The sequence below is a fragment of the Rana temporaria genome, chromosome 5 (genome assembly GCF_905171775.1).
Source record: "Rana temporaria chromosome 5, aRanTem1.1, whole genome shotgun sequence".
Classification (NCBI taxonomy): Eukaryota; Metazoa; Chordata; class Amphibia; order Anura; family Ranidae; genus Rana; species Rana temporaria.
In genome coordinates, this window is record NC_053493.1 from 412,952,400 (window position 1) to 412,970,754 (window position 18,355).

Here is an 18,355-nt window from a genome sequence, read left to right on the forward strand (position 1 = left end):
GGCTATGGACCTCCCTGCAATTTGAGGTGCACAGTTGTAAACTGGTTAGGGTGAAGGTTCTGGACCCTCCTGCAATTTGGGGTGCACAATCCTAGACCGTTTGGGGTAAAGACAATGGATCCTCCCATAAATTGGGTTGCACAGTTCTAGACTGGGGTGAAAGGTATGGATCTTCCTGTAATTTGGGGTGTACAGTTCTAGACCGTTTGGGGTGAAGGTTCTGGACCTGCCTGTAATTTGGAGTGCACGGTTCTAGACTGTTTTATGTAAAGGCTATGGACCTTCCTGCAATTTGGGGTGCGCAGTTCTAGATTGGTTGGGGTGAAGCTTCTGGACCCTCCTGTATTTTGGAGGGCACAGTTCTAGACAGTTTGGGGTAAAGGTAATGGATCCTCCCTTAAATTTAGTTGCACAGTTCTTGACTGTTTGGGGTGAAGGTTCTGGACCTGGCTGTAATTTGGAGTGCACAGTTCTAGACTGTTTTAGGTAAAGGCTATGGACCTTCCTGCAATTTGGGGTGCACAGTTCTAGATTGGTTGGGGTGAAGGTTCTGGACCCTCCTATAATTTGGAATGTACAGTTGTAGACTGTTTTGGGTAGAAGCTATGGACCCTCCTGCAATTTGGGGTGCACAATTCTAGAGACTGTTTGGGGTAAAGGCAATGGATCCTCCCATAAATTGGGTTGCACAGCTCTAGACTGGGGTGAAAGGCATGGACCTTCCTGTAATTTGGGGTGTACAGTTCTAGACCATTTGGGGTGCAGGTTCTGGACCCTCTTGTAATTTGGAGTGCACAGTTCTAGACTGTTTTAAATAAAGGCTATAAACCTTTCTGCAATTTGGGGTACACAGTTGCAGACTGGTTGGGGTGAAGATTCTGGACTCTCCTGTAATTCAGATCAGAGTTTCTCAACTCCAGTCCTCGAGGCGCCCCAACAGGTCAGGTTTTCAGGCTTTCCATTATTTTGCACAGGTGATTTGATCAGTTTCACTACCTTAGTAATTACCACAGCCGTTTCATATGAGGGAAATCCTGAAAACAGGACCTGTTGGGGCACCTTGAGGACTGGAGTTGAGAAACACTGATTTCGATTGCACAGTTCTAGACTGCTTTGGGTAAGGTCTATTGACTCTTCTGCAATTTGGGGTGCACAGTTGCAGACTGGTTGGGCTAAAGATTCTAGACCCTCTTGTATAGCTAGATTCAGGTAGGCAGGCGTAGCGTGCCTAATTCAAATTTAGCTGAGGGGGCGTGTTTTATGGTAATGGGGGGTGACCTTACGTGATTGACGTAATTTACGAACGGCGCCGTCCGTGTACATATTCCAGTGTGCATTGTGGCAAAGTACGCCGCACGGTCCTATTGGTTTCGACGTGGACGTAAATCCCTATTCACGGACGACTTACGCAAACGGCGTAAAATTCTCGAATTTCGACGCGGGAACGACGGCCATACTTAACATTACTATTCCAGCTATTTGATGGAATAACTTTAGGCCTGATAATGCGTTACGTAAACGGCGTATCTGTACTGCGTCGGCCCGGGCGTACGTTCGTGAATAGGCGTATCTAGTGATTTACATATTCTACGCCGACCGCAATGGAAGCGCCACCTAGCGGTCAGTCGAAAAATTACACTTTAGGATACGACGGTGTAAGACACTTACACCGCTCGTATCTGAGCCTAATTTAAGTGTATCTGGTTACCAGAATACGCTTAAATTAGCGCCGGCGCAAATTCAGACTTAGGCTGGCGTATCTACTGATACGCCAGCCTAAGTCTTTCTGAATCTAGCTAGTAATCTAGATTGCACAGTTCTAGACTGCTTTGGGTAAGGTCTATGGACTCTTCTGCAATTTGGGGTGCACAGTTGCAGACTGGTTGGGCTGAAGATTCTAGACCCTCTTGTAATCTAGATTGCACAGTTCTAGACGGCTTTGGGTAAGGTCTATGGACTCTTCTGCAAGTTGGGGTGCACAGTTGCTGAGTGGTTGGGCTGAAGATTCTAGACCCTCTTGTAATCTAGATTGCACAGTTCTAGACTGCTTTGGGTAAGGTCTATGGACTCTTCTGCAAGTTGGGGTGCACAGTTGCAGACTGGTTGGGCTGAAGATTCTAGACCCTCTTATAATATAGATTGCACAGTTCTAGACGGCTTTGGGTAAGGTCTATGGACTCTTCTGCAATTTGGGGTGCACAGTTCTAGACTGCTTTGGGTAAGGTCTATGGACTCTTCTGCAATTTGGGGTGCACAGTTCTAGACGGCTTTGGGTAAGGTCTATGGACTCTTCTGCAATTTCGGGTGCACAGTTCTAGACGGCTTTGGATAAGGTCTATGGACTCTTCTGCAATTTGGGGTGCACAGTTGCAGACTGGTTGGGCTGAAGATTCTAGACCCTCTTGTAATCTAGATTGCACAGTTCTAGACGGCTTTGGGTAAGGTCTATGGACTCTTCTGCAATTTGGGGGTGCACAGTTCTGGACCCTTTACAGGTTCTCTTACCTCTTGAGTCTTGAAGACTTTTTTATCTGTGAAATGCAGCTCATTCCACACCACCTCCACCCCCTCCTCCGTGTCCATCGCCAGGTAGGTGCACTCGATGCCCGCCATGTTCCCCTGATTCACCTGCAGACAACAACAACAAACAAGGGTAAGTATAGGTACAGGTCACATGGCTCTTCGATCGCCTGTAAAATGGAAAGTCATCATCAGGACCCTCTCTAATCAATAAACGTCTATATTTTATTATGTATCCTTTAATAAATTCCATACAGCCATACATATACGTTGTATTGTCTAGAAATCCAAGGATTTAAACCCCCCATAATCCCGCATTACACCAAATCCTTTTAAAGCAGCCACTTCATTCAATAACCGCAAAGCTCAGATCTCATTCCAAAATTTTCATCCAAATGCCGTACACAAGGACTTATCTCATTTCCAAGTCTCACGTGCTTGGGGGTCACTCACTCACCTGACGAGTGCAAATCCTCCGACTAAAACACCCAAACGGGGTCTCTGTGAATTATCAGAGAGGATGTACATTCTATGCGGTGAGAAGTACAGTATTGCACTCGTGTATTTGCTCTGTCTCATCATAAACTAATAATTGGACATATATTTTTTCTCTATAATGTCCCTTTTTTTTATTCCATCTCAATACTGCTGATCTCTTGCAGCCTTTTTCAGCAACTGCATGTGCTTGGTCCACTGTCAGCTGCACCCCGTTGCTCTGGACTGGCTTCCTGTAAGTGACAATGTTGGACCCTACCTGTGCCGCAGCATGGCCACTTGTAGCCTCCAATAGGGGAGCATGTGACAAGGTGACAACACATGAGCACAAATTGGGAGACAGGAACAGAGCGTTGTCGCCCTATAACAGGAAATGTCTAAACAAGGACCTCCCCCGCAGGATAGCCAGGGATATTTAATATTATTATTATTATAATACAAGATTTATGTAGCGCCAACAGTTTACGAAGGACATTTTAGACTGAGCAGCCCGGGGGGAGCGGCTGCGGTGCTTAATGATGGGATGTGGGGTTCTAGCACCCTGTACCTCTGGACCCCTTTACATTACACAGCACCCTGCACCTCTGGGCCCCTTTACATTACACAGCACCCTGCACCTCTGGGCCCCTTTACATTACACAGCACCCTGCACCTCTGGGCCCCTTTACATTACATAGCACCCTGCACCCATTTACATTATACAGCACCCTGCACCTCTGGGCCCCTTTACATTACACAGCACCCTGCACCTCTGGGCCCCTTTACATTACACAGCACCCTACACCTCTGGGCCCCTTTACATTACAGCACCGTGCACCTCTGGACCCTTTTACATTACACAGCACCCTGCACCTCTGGACCCTTTTACATTACACAGCACCCTGCACCTCTGGCCCCCTTTACATTACACAGCACCCTGCACCTCTAGACCCTTTTACATTACACAGCACCCTGCACCTCTGGACCCTTTTACATTACACAGCACCATGCACCTCTGGACCCCTTTACATTACACAGCACCCTGCACCTCTGGACCCTTTTACAATACACAGCACCCTGCACCTCTGGACCCTTTTACAATACACAGCACCCTGCACCTCTAGACCCTTTTACATTACACAGCACCCTGCACCTCTGGACCCCTTTACATTACACAGCACCCTGCACCTCTGGACCCCTTTACATTACACAGCACCCTGCACCTCTGGACCCTTTTACATTACACAGCACACTGCACCTCTGGACCCCTTTACATTACATAGCACCGCACCTCTGGACCCCTTTAAATTACACAGCCCCCCCCAGTTTGTTTCACAGACACCCCCCTAACAGTTCTGGACCCCCAGCATGTTACACAGACCCCCTCCCTACAGTGCAGACCCCCTCCCTACAGTACAGACCCCCTCCCTACAGTACAGACCCCCTCTACAAAACAGCCCATACAGACCCCTCTACATTATTGATACGTGACCTGTGGGCCGTCGCAGCCCACCAGGCATATGCCCGGTTTGCCCTATGGCCAGTCCGGACCTGACTATGAGAGTTTAATATTCGGGTTAACATCTTTTTATTTTGTTTTGAATTCTAATTCAAAACACCCCCAGCTGTCACAAACAACCCCCGTAATTTGTGTATTATATTTATATCCTATAATCGTCAGCTTCAATCTAGTGGCCATATTTCTGCATTTTCCCGATTGAAGGATTTCAGGAAAATACAGCATTATGGCCACTAGAGCTGAAGATCGTAGGAAGAAAATTACAGGATTATTCATGATGACTGTTCAAATGGTTGAGGAATTTGTATAGGAATTTTTTATTTGGATTTTTTAGGCTCCATGCACACTGGCATAAAAAACGTTACTTCTACAGGAGTTTTCTGTTCTGCCTGTAGAAGCAACTCAATGGGCCGGATTCAAGTAGATTTGCGCATTTATTACGGAGGCGCAGGGCAACAATTTTGCCCTGCGCCCCCGCAATTTTTTTGCGCTGCCCTCGATTCACGGAGCAGAAGCTCCGTAAATTGCGCGGGCGCGCCGGCAAAATGCCCGGCGCAAGCGCGCGCAATTTAAATGATCCCGTAGGGGGCGGGAATCATTTAAATTAGGCGCGTTCCCGCGCCGATCGTAGAGCGCATGCTCCGTCGGGAAACTTTCCCGACGTGCATTGCGGCAAATGACGTCGCAAGGACGTCATTTGCTTCAAAGTGAACGTGAATGGCGTCCAGCGCCATTCACGAATCACTTACGCAAACTACGTAAAATTCAAATTTCGCGAAGCGGGAACGACGGGTATACATAACATTGGCTGCCCCTGCTAATAGCACAGGCAGCCTTACGCAAAAACCGCTCTACGGAAACAACGTAAATTGCGTACGCAGGGCTCGCGTAACGTTGTGAATCGGCGTTAGTATGCAATTTGCATACTATACGCTGAGCACAACGGGAACGCCACCTAGCGGCCATCGCAAGAATGCAGCCTAAGATATGCGGGCATAAGAGCCTTATGCCGCGCAGATCTTAGGCTGCAGTCGGCGTAACGAGGTTCCTGAATCAGGAGCACTCGTTACGCCGGGGCAAGTAAGCAATTGCGCTGTGTAACCACCCCAATGTTATCCTCTGTGTCAATGCACATTATGACGTTTACAGGCATATTTGGAGATCAATGTTAAGAAACAGAGGGAAAAAAAAAAAACCTTCTCGTTCGTGTTTCTGATTGGAGCTCACTGGCAGAAAAAAAAACGTAAAACTCTCCTAAACTTTGTACAACAAAAGCTCTATATGGAAGTTTTTCACTCCAAAGAGAACAGAAGTTTTTTTTAAGCCCAGTGTTCATGGAGCCTAAATAGATAAACTCCTTATAGTTTTTCTGTTCAGTAAATAAGAGTTTCTTTCACGTCCTGAGAGAGTGACAGACGTCTGTTCAATTGCCCTTAAAAATATTTAGGTAGATTCAGGTACGTTGGCGTAACTTTGCGGCGGCGTAGCTTAAGGAATTTAAGCTACGCCGCCGTAAGTTAGCGAGGCAAGTACATGATTCACAATGTACTTGCCTGCTAAGTTACGTTGGCGTAGCCTGAATCGGCGGGCGTAAGGGCGCCTAATTCAAATGTGTTTGAGGGGGGCGTGTTTTATGTTAATGGCGCTTGACCTCACGTTTTTCTTACGTTTCTTTACTGCGCATGCGCCTACATTTCCCAGTGTGCATTGCAGCTAAGTACGCCGCACAGGCCTATTGATTTTGACGTGGACGTAAAAGACGTAAATCCTGATTCAAGGACGACTTACGCAAACGACGTAAAAAATTTGAATTTCGACGCGGGAACGGTGGCCATACTTGACATTACTATTCCAATAGGGCCTAGCTCTAACTTTACGCGGCCTATCTCTTACGTAAACGGCGTAAAAGTACTGCGTCGGCCGGGCGTACGTTCGTGAATCGGCGTATCTCCTCATTTACATATTCTACGCCGACCGCAATGGAAGCGCCACCTAGCAGCCATCCAAAATATTGCAATCTAAGATAGGACGGCGCAAGCCGTCGTATCTTAGATATGTTTAAGCGTATCTCTGTTTGAGCATACGCTTAAACATAAGTCGGCGTAGATTCTGAGTTAGGTCGGCTTATCTACTGATAAGTCGGCCTAACTCTTTCTGAATCTACCTAATAGTATTTTCTGTTCAGTAAATAAGTGTTTCTTTCATGTCCTGAGAGAGTGACAGACGTCTGTTCCATTGCCCTTAAAAATATTCTGTGAACTTAGACGAGTCAGTGCTGCACTACTTCAGGGAAGGAAAGAGAAAGGAAGGATGGATGGATGGAAGGATGAGCGGAAGGACAGATGGCAGGAAGGCGATAGGACGGATGGCCAGAAGGAATCAAAAAGAAGGCAAGGATTGAAGGAGGAAGGAAGGAAATAGAAAGGAAAGATCCAAGGAAGGACAGAAAGAAGAATGGAAGGAAAGAAAAAAGGAAGTAGGAAGGACAGAAAGAAGGAAGAAAGATAAGACGGGAAGAGTAAGGATTGAAATAGAAAGGAAGGACAGAAGAGAGTATGGAAGGAAAGAAAAAAAGGAAGGGCAGAAAGAAGGATGGAAAGAAGAAAGGACGGATGGGAAAAAAGAAGGAAGGAGAAAGGAAGGACAGAAAGAAGGGTAGAAGGAAAGAAAAAATGAAGTAGGAAGGAAGGACAGAAAGAAGGATGGAAAAATGGAAGGAAGGAAAGATGGAGGAAAAAGTAAGGAGATAGAAAGGAAGGACAGAAAGGAAGCAGGAAAGAAGGATCGATGGAAGGAAGGAATGAAAAAGAAGGGAAAGATTGAAGGAGAAAGGAAGGAAATAGCAAGGAAAGATCAAAGGAAGGACAGAAAGAAGAATGGAAGGAAAGAAAAAAGGAAGTAGGAAGGACAGAAAGAAGGAAGGAAGATAGGATGGGAAGAGTAAGGATTGAAATAGAAAGGAAGGACAGAAGAGAGGATGGAAGGAAAGAAAAAAAGAAAGAGCAGAAAGAAGGATGGAAAGAAGAAAGGACGGATGGGAAAAAGGAAGGAAGGAAGGAAGGAGAAAAGAAGGACAAAAAGGATGGAAGGAAAGAAAAAAGAAAGGAAGTAGGAAGGAAGGACAGAAAGAAAGAAGGAAGGAAGGAAAGATGGAGGAAAAAGGAAGGAGATAGAAAGGAAGGACAGAAAGGAAGCAGGAAAGAAGGATCGATGAAAGGAAGAAATTAAAAAGAAGGGAAAGAAGGAAGGATGGAAGGAGAAAGGAAGGAAATAGAAAGAAAGGACAGGGGGAGGATAGAAAGAAGGATTAAAGGAAAGAAAAAAGGCAGTAGGAAGCAAGGACAGGAAGAAGGAAGGAAGGATGGGAAGAGTAAGGATTGAAATAGAAAGGAAGGAAAGAAAGAAGGATGGAAGGAAAGAAAAAATGAAGTAGGAAGGAAGGACAGAAAGAAGGATGGAAAGAGAAAGGAAGGACAGAAAGAAAGCAGGAACAGAAGGAAGGAAGGAGAAGGAAAAAAAAGAAAGGAGATAGGAAGGATAAAAAAAAAAGAAAGCAAGGAAATAGAAAGGAAGGCTGGAGAGAAGGACAGAAGGAAGTAAAGGACAAAAGGAAGGAAGGAAAGAATCTCTATATATTTATACATCCCATACATATATTTTATACTTACAGGAAGGAGATGTAAAGGAAGGAAGGACAGAGGGAGAAAGTACGGAAAAAGAAAGAAAACAAAGAAAAGTTGAAAGGAAGGAAGAAGAAAGGACAGGAAAAAAAAGGGAAGGAAGGAGGGAAGGAAAGATGGATGGAAGGAAGTAATGAAAAGAAAGAAAAAAGGAAGGAAGGAGAAATGAAAGAGAAGGAGGGAGAAAGGAAGGAAAGAAGGTCGTTTCCTTATATTGTAGATTTAAATATATTATATATGTAAATAGTCATAATAGACAGAAAAATCATCAGCTAATGTGATTTCTACTGAAGACATGTTGGAGGATACAAGAAGCTATGGGATTTGGGTTGGGCGCTTCCAGCGGGTTTCCTGGTATTTAAAAAGTTTGCAAGTCGTTAAATTTTGGAGGAAAAATTCTCAGGTTCACCATCAGGGATAAGAACAACCTATAATGCGGTGTCTAACCCTTTGCTATAAAAAAGAATAACAATTGTCCAGCCCAATAAACTTCAATGGGATTTGCTGCAACACTGTTTGGAAACCAAACCCAGATAGATTTGCTCATCCCTAGTTATATGACATACTGTCGATTATGGCACATTGTAGGAGGTGTATATATACAGTGAGGAAAATAAGTATTTGAACACCCTGCTATTTTACAAGTTCTCCCACTTGGAAATCATGGAGGGGTCTGAAATTGTTATCGTAGGTGCATGTCCATTGTGAGAGACATAATCAAAAAAAAAATCCAGAAATCACAATGTATGATTTTTTTAACTATTTATTTGTATGATACAGCTGCAAATAAGTATTTGAACACCTGAGAAAATCAATGTTAATATTTGGTACAGTAGCCTTTGTTTGCAATTACAGAGGTCAAACGTTTCTTGTAGTTTTTCACCAGGTTTGCACACACTGGAGGAGGGATTTTGGCCCACTCCTCCACACAGATCTTCTCTAGATCAGTCAGGTTTCTGGGCTGTCGCTGAGAAACACGGAGTTTGAGCTCCCTCCAAAGATTCTCTATTGGGTTTAGGTCTGGAGACTGGCTAGGCCACGCCAGAACCTTGATATGCTTCTTACAGAGCCACTCCTTGGTTATCCTGGCTGTGTGCTTCGGGTCATTGTCATGTTGGAAGACCCAGCCTCGACCCATCTTCGAAGCTCTAACTGAGGGAAGGAGGTTGTTGCCCAAAATCTCGCAATACATGGCCCCGGTCATCCTCTCCTTAATACAGTGCAGTCGCCCTGTCCCATGTGCAGAAAAACACCCCCAAAGCATGATGCTACCACCCCCATGCTTCACAGTAGGGATGGTGTTCTTGGGATGGTACTCATCATTCTTCTTCCTCCAAACACGGTTAGTGGAATTATGACCAAAAAGTTCTATTTTGGTCTCATCTGACCACATGACTTTCTCCCATGACTCCTCTGGATCATCCAAATGGTCATTGGCAAACTTAAGACGGGCCTTGACATGTGCTGGTTTAAGCAGGGGAACCTTCCGTGCCATGCATGATTTCAAACCATGACGTCTTAGTGTATTACCAACAGTAACCTTGGAAACGGTGGTCCCAGCTCTTTTCAGGTCATTGACCAGCTCCTCCCGTATAGTCCTGGGCTGATTTCTCACCTTTCTTAGGATCATTGAGACCCCACGAGGTGAGATTTTGCATGGAGCCCCAGTCCGAGTGAGATTGACAGTCATGTTTAGCTTCTTCCATTTTCTAATGATTGCTCCAACAGTGGACCTTTTTTCACCAAGCTGCTTGGCAATTTCCCCGTAGCCCTTTCCAGCCTTGTGGAGGTGTACAATTTTGTCTCTAGTGTCTTTGGACAGCTCTTTGGTCTTGGCCATGTTAGTAGTTGGATTCTTACTGATTGTATGGGGTGGACAGGTGTCTTTATGCAGCTAATGACCTCAAACAGGTGCATCTAATTTAGGATAATAAATGGAGTGGAGGTGGACATTTTAAAGGCAGACTAACAGGTCTTTGAGGGTCAGAATTCTAGCTGATAGACAGGTGTTCAAATACTTATTTGTAGCTGTATCATACAAATAAATAGTTAAAAAATCATAAATTGTGATTTCTGGATTTTTTTTTTTGATTATGTCTCTCACAGTGGACATGCACCTACGATGACAATTTCAGACCCCTCCATGATTTCCAAGTGGGAGAACTTGCAAAATAGCAGGGTGTTCAAATACTTATTTTCCTCACTGTATATATATATATATGTATATATATATATATATATATATATATATATATATATATATATATATATATATATATATATATATATATATAAAAAAACTGTGTGTGGACGTGTCATCTTCATCATCATTTGTTTAATATGTTTTTTTCCCAAGAATGTCAGCACCATCTAGTGGCAATAATGCAGTATTTTTACCGATTGAGGTATTATAGGAAAGAAATGGCATTGTTGCCACTAGATGGCGCTGACATTAATTATACATAGACCCCTAAATGTCTACAAGTGACATGCTACTAGACTGCGGCAATTACCGGGTCATTCATTTATACAGAGAATTAGCGATCGCAGCACCTATTGGACTATTGACCTGATTTGAACGTCCCGGAGTACACAGGCTGAGGAGTTATGTTATCGGATTATATCTTATATCAATATTTAGCTACAAAGGAGGGCAATAAATTATTTTCTGGGTAACAGACCTGCAAGTGTGGACGCTTCTCGTGTTATGAACCCATCAAGTACCGATAAGGACAGTTCACTCAGCTCTGCTCAGGAGAGAGTAGGCTAAAGAGCAGTAGCGGTCGCTCCATTAGGGGCGCACGGGCGCCGCCCCCATAATCCGGGTCGGGCCCCTAATCTGCAGGCACGGTGCTGGATGCATGGATTTCAATGTTTTGTTTTTTTTTGGAGCACATGATTAGGACTTGAGGCACTAATTGGCTTTAAAAAAGGGTGGGTTCAGGGCGCAGAGCCCTGCGCCCTGAGCCCACCCAGTTGTGTGACAATAGCAAATTATTATTCGCTATGGTCTTCCTGCTTCTTCTCCTGGCTAAACAGGAAGTGGGCTGAGGAGCGACAGTGGGGGGAGTTAGTGAGTAGTTTGCAGATCGACCAAGCGACAGGGGGGGGGGGGTTGGATTTTGACTGATGGGCCGAGCGAACGGGGGTGGGGTTGGTTTTGACTGACGGACCAGCCAAACGGAGGGGGTAGATTATTTCATTTGGCAACCCCTCAAAAAATGGAGGACCAGCCACCATTGCCAATGAGAGCCATGATGGGAAGTGCTGGGCCCCCGTCTTGGTACAATGGTCCCTAGTGTGATGACTATGGGAGGTACAGGTCGCAGCAGGTAGGAGGAGCAGACGATGATGAACCATCCCAGAATGCATTGCTTTCAGAGAACTAGGCAGCATTACTGAGTGCGGGCCCCTAGTTTAAATCCTGGTCAGGACATTGTCTGCATGGAGTTTGCATTTCTCTTGGTTTTTGCACAGGTTTCCTCCCACCTATGCTGGTAGGTTAATTGACTTCTTTCCAAAAATTGGACCTAATGTGCATGTACTGTATGTGAGATAAGGGCCCCCACTCAAATCCATACCAGATCCCTCTCCCCCCCCCCCCCCCCCCCCCGAAAAAAATTGTTTGTAAAAACATTTTTTTTAAACGGCGTGGGCCCCCCCCCCCCATAATCAGTAGTAGACCCTTATCCGAGCATGCAGCCCTGCAGGCCACGAAAAGGGGGGGGGGACAAGCGAGTGCCCCCCTCAGAACCATACCAGGCCACATGAGGGGGGTGCTTTGGGGCAGGCACAAAGCACTTTTAGGTAGATTCTCAGAGATCGCCGCAACTTTAAGGCGGCGTAGCGTATCGTATTTACGCTACGCCGCCTTAACTCAGAGAGGCAAGTACTGTATTCTCAAAGTACTTGCCTCCTGACTTACGGCGGCGTAGCGTAGATGCGGCGGGCGCAAGCGCGCCTAATTCACAATAGGCTGAGGGGGCGTGTTTTATGTTAATATGCTTTGACCTGACGTGATTGACGTTTTTTTTGAACGGCGCATGCGCCGTCCGCCTACATTTCCCAGTGTGCATTGCGGCAACGTACGCCGCACGGGCCTATTGATTTCGACGTGGACGTAAATGACGTAAATCCCTATTCATGGACGACTTACGCAAACGACATAAAATTTCCGAATTTCGACGCGGGAACGGCGGTCATACTTAACATTACTATTCCATCTATTTGATGGAATAACTTTAGGCCTGCTAATGCGTTACGTAAACGGCGTATCTGTACTGCGTCGGCCGGGCGTACGTTCGTGAATAGGCGTATCTACTGATTTACATATTCTACGCCGACCGCAATGGAAGCGCCACCTAGCGGTCAGCCTAAAAATTACACTTTAGGATACGAGGGTGTAAGACACTTACGCCGCTCGTATCTGAGCCTAATTTAAGCGTATCTGGTTACCAGAATACGCTTAAATTAGCGCCAACGCAAATTCTGACTTAGGCTGGCGTATCTACTGATACGCCAGCCTCAGGCCCCATACACACCATAGAATCCATCCGCAGATAAATCCCAGCAAATGGGTTTCAGCGGATAGATCCTATGGTGTGTACACTCCAGCGGATCTGTTTCCGCGGATATTTCTCCCCTGGGATGGATTCCAGCAGATCAAATATTTGCTGACCTGCACAACATATCCATCTGCTGGAGTCCATCCCAACGGATGGATCCGCTGGTCTGTACAGACTCACCGGATCCATCCGTCCGAAGGGATCCCCCGCATGCCTCGCAATGATTCAACGCATGCGTGGAATTCCTTATATGACAGCGTTGCGCACGTCGCCGCGTCATAATCGCGGCGACGGCGCGACACGTCATCGCCAGAGGATTTCGGCGCGGATTTCAATGCGATGGTGAGTACACTCCATCGCATAGAAATCCGCCGAAATCCCCGAGAGGATTTATCCGCGGAAACGGTCCGCTGGACCGTATCCGCGGATAAATACTCCCGTGTGTATGGGGCCTAAGTCTCTCTGAATCTAGCTAATTGTCCCTATGTTGATGGGGACAAAGGACTCTTCCCCACAACCCTGGACTGTGGTTGTGGGGGTCTCTTTGGCAGGGGGACTTATTGGAATCTGGAAGCTCTCTTTAACAAAGGGGGCCTCCAGATCCCGGGCCCCCCCCCCATGTGTATGAATATGGCCTACACATTCACCCCATAAAAAGTGTTAACAACCAGCTATTATCTAATGAATTTGAATCCGAATGAAACAAACAAAATTTCCTTTCATTCGTTAACGTTTAATTCGGATTTGTTGAAATCTGTTAGTGTTGTATTCGGAAATTCGGATATATCGGAATTTCTGAATGAGGAACATTTTGTCTGAATTTTATGTCTAGTGTGCAAATTGTTTGGAGCGGAGGGGGAGGGGAAGGGATTGCAACTGTATGTGTCCGGAAAGCTTTGCACTGACATCAATGGCTGGTCCAGACTTCCCAGGATAAAAATAGACAGAGAGAGACTCCCAGGCCGGAGAATCGGAGCGCCGACAACTGGAGCAGAAGAGATTTTCGTTGGTTCAGGACAAACACCCCGGGAAATGTGTCAGTAATATGCGTGCCAAGAGGGATCAGACTGTACGAGTTGGAAGTACTCACCACAGGAGAATTATAGCGATACGGGAAAGCGACAGACTAATGCCGCGTACACACGATCGGAATTTCCGATGAAAAAAATTCCGTCAGACTTGCTTTATCGGATATTCCGACCGTGTGTGGGCGTCATCTGACTTTTTTCCCGTCGGAGTTTAGAAACAGAACATGTTTTATTTTTTTCCTATGGCAATTCCAATCGTCTGTGTGGAACTTTGACGGAGAAAAAAACACGCATGCTCAGAATCAAGTCAACACATTCTCCTCAGTTTAGGCCGATACGTATTCTTCTACCTATTTTTGGTAAAAAAAAAAAAATCGCAATAAGCGTTTATCGGTTGGTTTGCGCAAAATTTATAGCGTTTACAAAATAGGGCATAGTTTTATTGCATTTTTATTTAATAATTTTTTTTTACTACTAATGGCGGCGATCAGCGATTTTTTTCGTGACTGCGACATTATGGCAAATTTGCTCTGCTGCCCTTGATTCACGGAGCAGAAGCTCCGTGAATTGCAAAATTGCCCGGTGCTAGAGCACGCAATTTAAATGATCCCGTAGGGGGCGGGAATCATTTAAATTAGGCGCGCTCCCGCGCCGAGCGTAGAGCGCATGCTCCGTTGGGAAACTTTCCCGACGTGCATTGCGGCAAATGACGCCGCAAGGACGTCATTTGCTTCCAAGTGAACGTGAATGGCGTCCAGCGCCATTCACGAATCACTTACGCAAACGACGTGAAATTCAAATTTCGCAACGCGGGAACGACGGGTATACTTTAGCATTGGCTGCCCCTACTATTAGAAGGGACAGCCTTACGCTAAACACGCCGTACGGAAACGACGTAACTTGCGTACGCAGGGCTCGCGCAACATTGTGAATCGGTGTTAGTATGCAATTTGCATACTATACACTGAGCACAATGGGAGCGCCCCCTAGCGGCCAACGCAAGAATGCAGCCTAAAATCTGCGTGGCATAAGAGCCTTATGCCACGCAGATTTTAGGCTGCAGTCGGCGTTACGATGTTCCTGAATCAGGAGCATTCGTAGCGCCGGAGCAAGTAAGCAATTGCGCTGTGTAACCTATGGTTACACAGGCGCAATTGCTTCTTGAATCTGGGCCATTGTCAGTAACAGACTTGCAACCACCCTGCTCAAGCCTTCATGCTCACACACATACACACACATACACACACATCAGGTATCCAATAACGGAAATATCACTGGCAGATGAAAAATCACCGCCGGTGCCAGGTTCAGTTTGACACTAGGACAGTGAACCTGTCAATTTAGTGATAAGACAGTCCAGGAACCGGAGATGTAGTTATTCAGCAACTATGGGGAAGTGTGTGTGATAAAGAAGGGACATGGCAGTAAAAATGACTGGGTTAGATCCTCGGGCAGCCTCGCTCTGAAGAAACAAGCTTGACTAGTGAAACATGTCAGCGTGACATTATCCTCACAGAGGTTGTGATGCTTTGATTCAGTCTGCGGCTACTTGACTTGCCTTATATGCTCCAACTACCAAGCAGCGATATTAGCTGTGTGGACGCCGGCAACTGACGTGCCGTGGAGACAGATCCCGGAGTTAACCAATGGATCCTTGGGTGCCATCCTGAACTGGTGAGATTTATTGGACCATCTACCTGTACCTGCTTAAATATAAAACATCACCCAGTCTTCCAGTGACAAACAACAACATCAAGAACAGTTTGAGGGCCACATTCAAATGGAATTGTAGTCCCAGGCCACAGAGGAGAGGAAAGTCAAATTTCCCAGTAAACCTGTGTCCCGTTTCTTGCAAAACAAGGCCAATGATGGACTGGCCATTGGGACTACAGGGAGTTTCCCGGTGGGCCGATGGCTCAGTGGGCCAGCTTCAGTGACAGCGGCCTGGGAGTTTCTCACTTCTGCCTAATCTTGTCCCATAAGGGGGGGGGGCACCAAACTGATTCTTTGCCCCGGGAGAAATAATGTCTATTTCCCCACTGGTACTGCCTATAAAAGTACCAGTACCAGCCGTTCTACTCTAATAAAGTAAAGCGGCTAGTGGCTAGTGAAGGGGTAGAGGGGGCTTGGGTGGCCGGGGGGGGGGGGGGTTGCAGGAGTTGTCCGGCCGCTGTGGGAGAGACCTGTCAAAGTGGGCAAGTCTGGATGAAGTCCAGGGCCAAATTGTTGTGCCAGTCCAGCCCTGAACAAGGCCCTACCAACGGAATAAACTGGCATCTTAACCACTTAACGCCCGCCGCACGACTATTTACGTCCGCAAAATGGCACGGACAGGCAGATGGGCATATATATACATCCTTGCATTTCTGCGGGTCGGGGGTCCGATCGGGACCCCCTTCGCTGCGTGCGGCGGGCGGCTTACCTCGGGGAGCGATCCGGGACGACGGCGCGGCTATTCGTTTATAGCCGCTCCGTCGCGATCGCTCCCTGGAGCTGAAGAACGGGGAGAGCCGTATGTAAACACAGCTTCCCCGTGCTTCACTGTGGCGGCTGCATGGATCGTGTCATCCCCTTTATAGGGGAGACACAATCGATGACATCAGACCTACAGCCACACCCCCCTACTGTTGTAAACACACACTAGGTGAAGCCTAACACGTTCAGCGCCCCCTGTGGTTAACTCCCAAACTGCAACTGTCATTTTCACAATAAAGAATGCAATTTAAATGCATTTTTTGCTGTGAAAATGACAATGGTCCCAAAAATGTGTCAAAATTGTCCGAAGTGTCCGCCATAATGTCGCAGTCACGAAAAAAATCGCTGATCGCCGCCATTAGTAGTAAAAAAAAAAAATTTAAAAAAAAATGCAATAAAAATATCCCCTATTTTGTAAACACTATAAATTTTGCGCAAACCAATCGATAAACGCTTATTGCGATTTTTTTTACCAAAAATAGGTAGAAGAATATGTATCGGCCTAAACTGAAGAAAAAAAAAATGTTATATATGTTTTTGGGGGATATTTATTATAGCAAAAAGGAAAAAATATTGCATTTTTTTTGAAAATTGTCGCTCTATTTTTGTTTATAGCGCAAAAAATAAAAACCGCAGAGGTGATCAAATACCACCAAAAGAAAGCTCTATTTGTGGGGAAAAAAGGACGCCAATTTTGTTTGGGAGCCACGTCGCACGACCGCGCAATTGTCTGTTAAAGCGACGCAGTGCCGAATAGCAAAACCTGGCCTGGGCATTTAGCTGCCTAAAGGTCCGGGGCTTAAGTGGTTAAAAAATTGGAAAAATAAATAAAAAATTCTGTGTTGCCATAGCAACTAACTTAAGTCCTTTATCTAAAAACATGTTAAGTAAGCTAAAAATAAAAAAGTGAAAGTGACCGAAATACCCGGGACTGTCAGAACAGACATCAGAACAATGTGCTCTGTTATGGAGATCATTAGAAAATACGTTTGTCTTTTTACATCATTACAGGAAACACAAATCCAGCCAGAAGAAACTCAGAAGATTCAAACCGCGTTTACCGAGCTCTACACATAAGATCTAGAGCGAGCCGCACACACAGTGCAATCTAATTGTAAAATCTCTATAACCGGGATCTATCATCAACTACGTAGTGCGAGGGCCTGCCTGATTGGATACAAAGCCATTGAACCATTTAGATTTTTTCTCATTCTACGTAGTTTTGGTAAATGTAAAAGAAGGATTGTACGGCCCTATTGTAGTGTAGCGCTCACCCCCGAAGGAGCTGCTGATTAATTTGGGATCGGCAAATTAACCACTTAAGGACCGGACCAATATGCTGCTAAATGACCCAAGGGGTTTTTACAATTCGGCACTGCGTCGCTTTAACAGACAATTGCGCGGTCGTGCGACGTGGCTCCCAAACAAAATTGGCGTCCTTTTTTCCCCACAAATAGAGCTTTCTTTTGGTGGTATTTGATCACCTCTGCGGTTTTAATTTTTTGCGCTATAAACAAAAATAGAGCGACAATTTTGAAAAAAAATGCAATATTTTTTACTTTTTGCTATAATAAATATCCCCCAAAAACATATATAAAAAATTTATGCCGATACGTATTCTTCTACCTATTTTTGGTTAAAAAAAATCGCAATAAGCGTTTATCGATTGGTTTGCGCAAAATTTATAGTGTTTACAAAATAGGGGAAAGTTTTATTATTTATTTATTTTTTTTACTACTAACGGCGGCGATCAGTGATTTTTTTCGTGACTGCGACATTATGGCGGACACTTCGGACAATTCTGACACATTTTTGGGACCATTGTCATTTTCACACAAAAAATGCATTTAAATTGCATTGTTTATTGTGAAAATGACAGTTGCAGTTTGGGAGTTAACCACAGGGGGCGCTGTAGGAGTTAGGGTTCACTTAGTGTGTGTTTACAACTGTAGGGGGGTGTGGCTGTAGGAATGATGTCATCGATCGAGTCTCCCTATAAAAGGGATCACTCGATCGATGCGCCGCCACAGTGAAGAACGGGGAAGCCGTGTTTACATACGGCTCTCCCCGTTCTTCAGCTCCGGGGAGCGATCG

General features: G+C 45.5%; 1 protein-coding gene across 1 annotated transcript in view; it reads right to left on the reverse strand.

The window, feature by feature from the left end:
• The window catches only part of NRBP2 (nuclear receptor binding protein 2), a 177,985-nt gene that overhangs the window by 93,780 nt on the left and 65,850 nt on the right, over positions 1 to 18,355 (reverse strand). Inside the window, exon 2 of the mRNA XM_040355086.1 lies at positions 2,506 to 2,628. Within this exon, the coding sequence (XP_040211020.1) occupies positions 2,506 to 2,628 (123 nt within the window). The remainder of the gene's footprint in view (positions 1 to 2,505; positions 2,629 to 18,355) is intronic.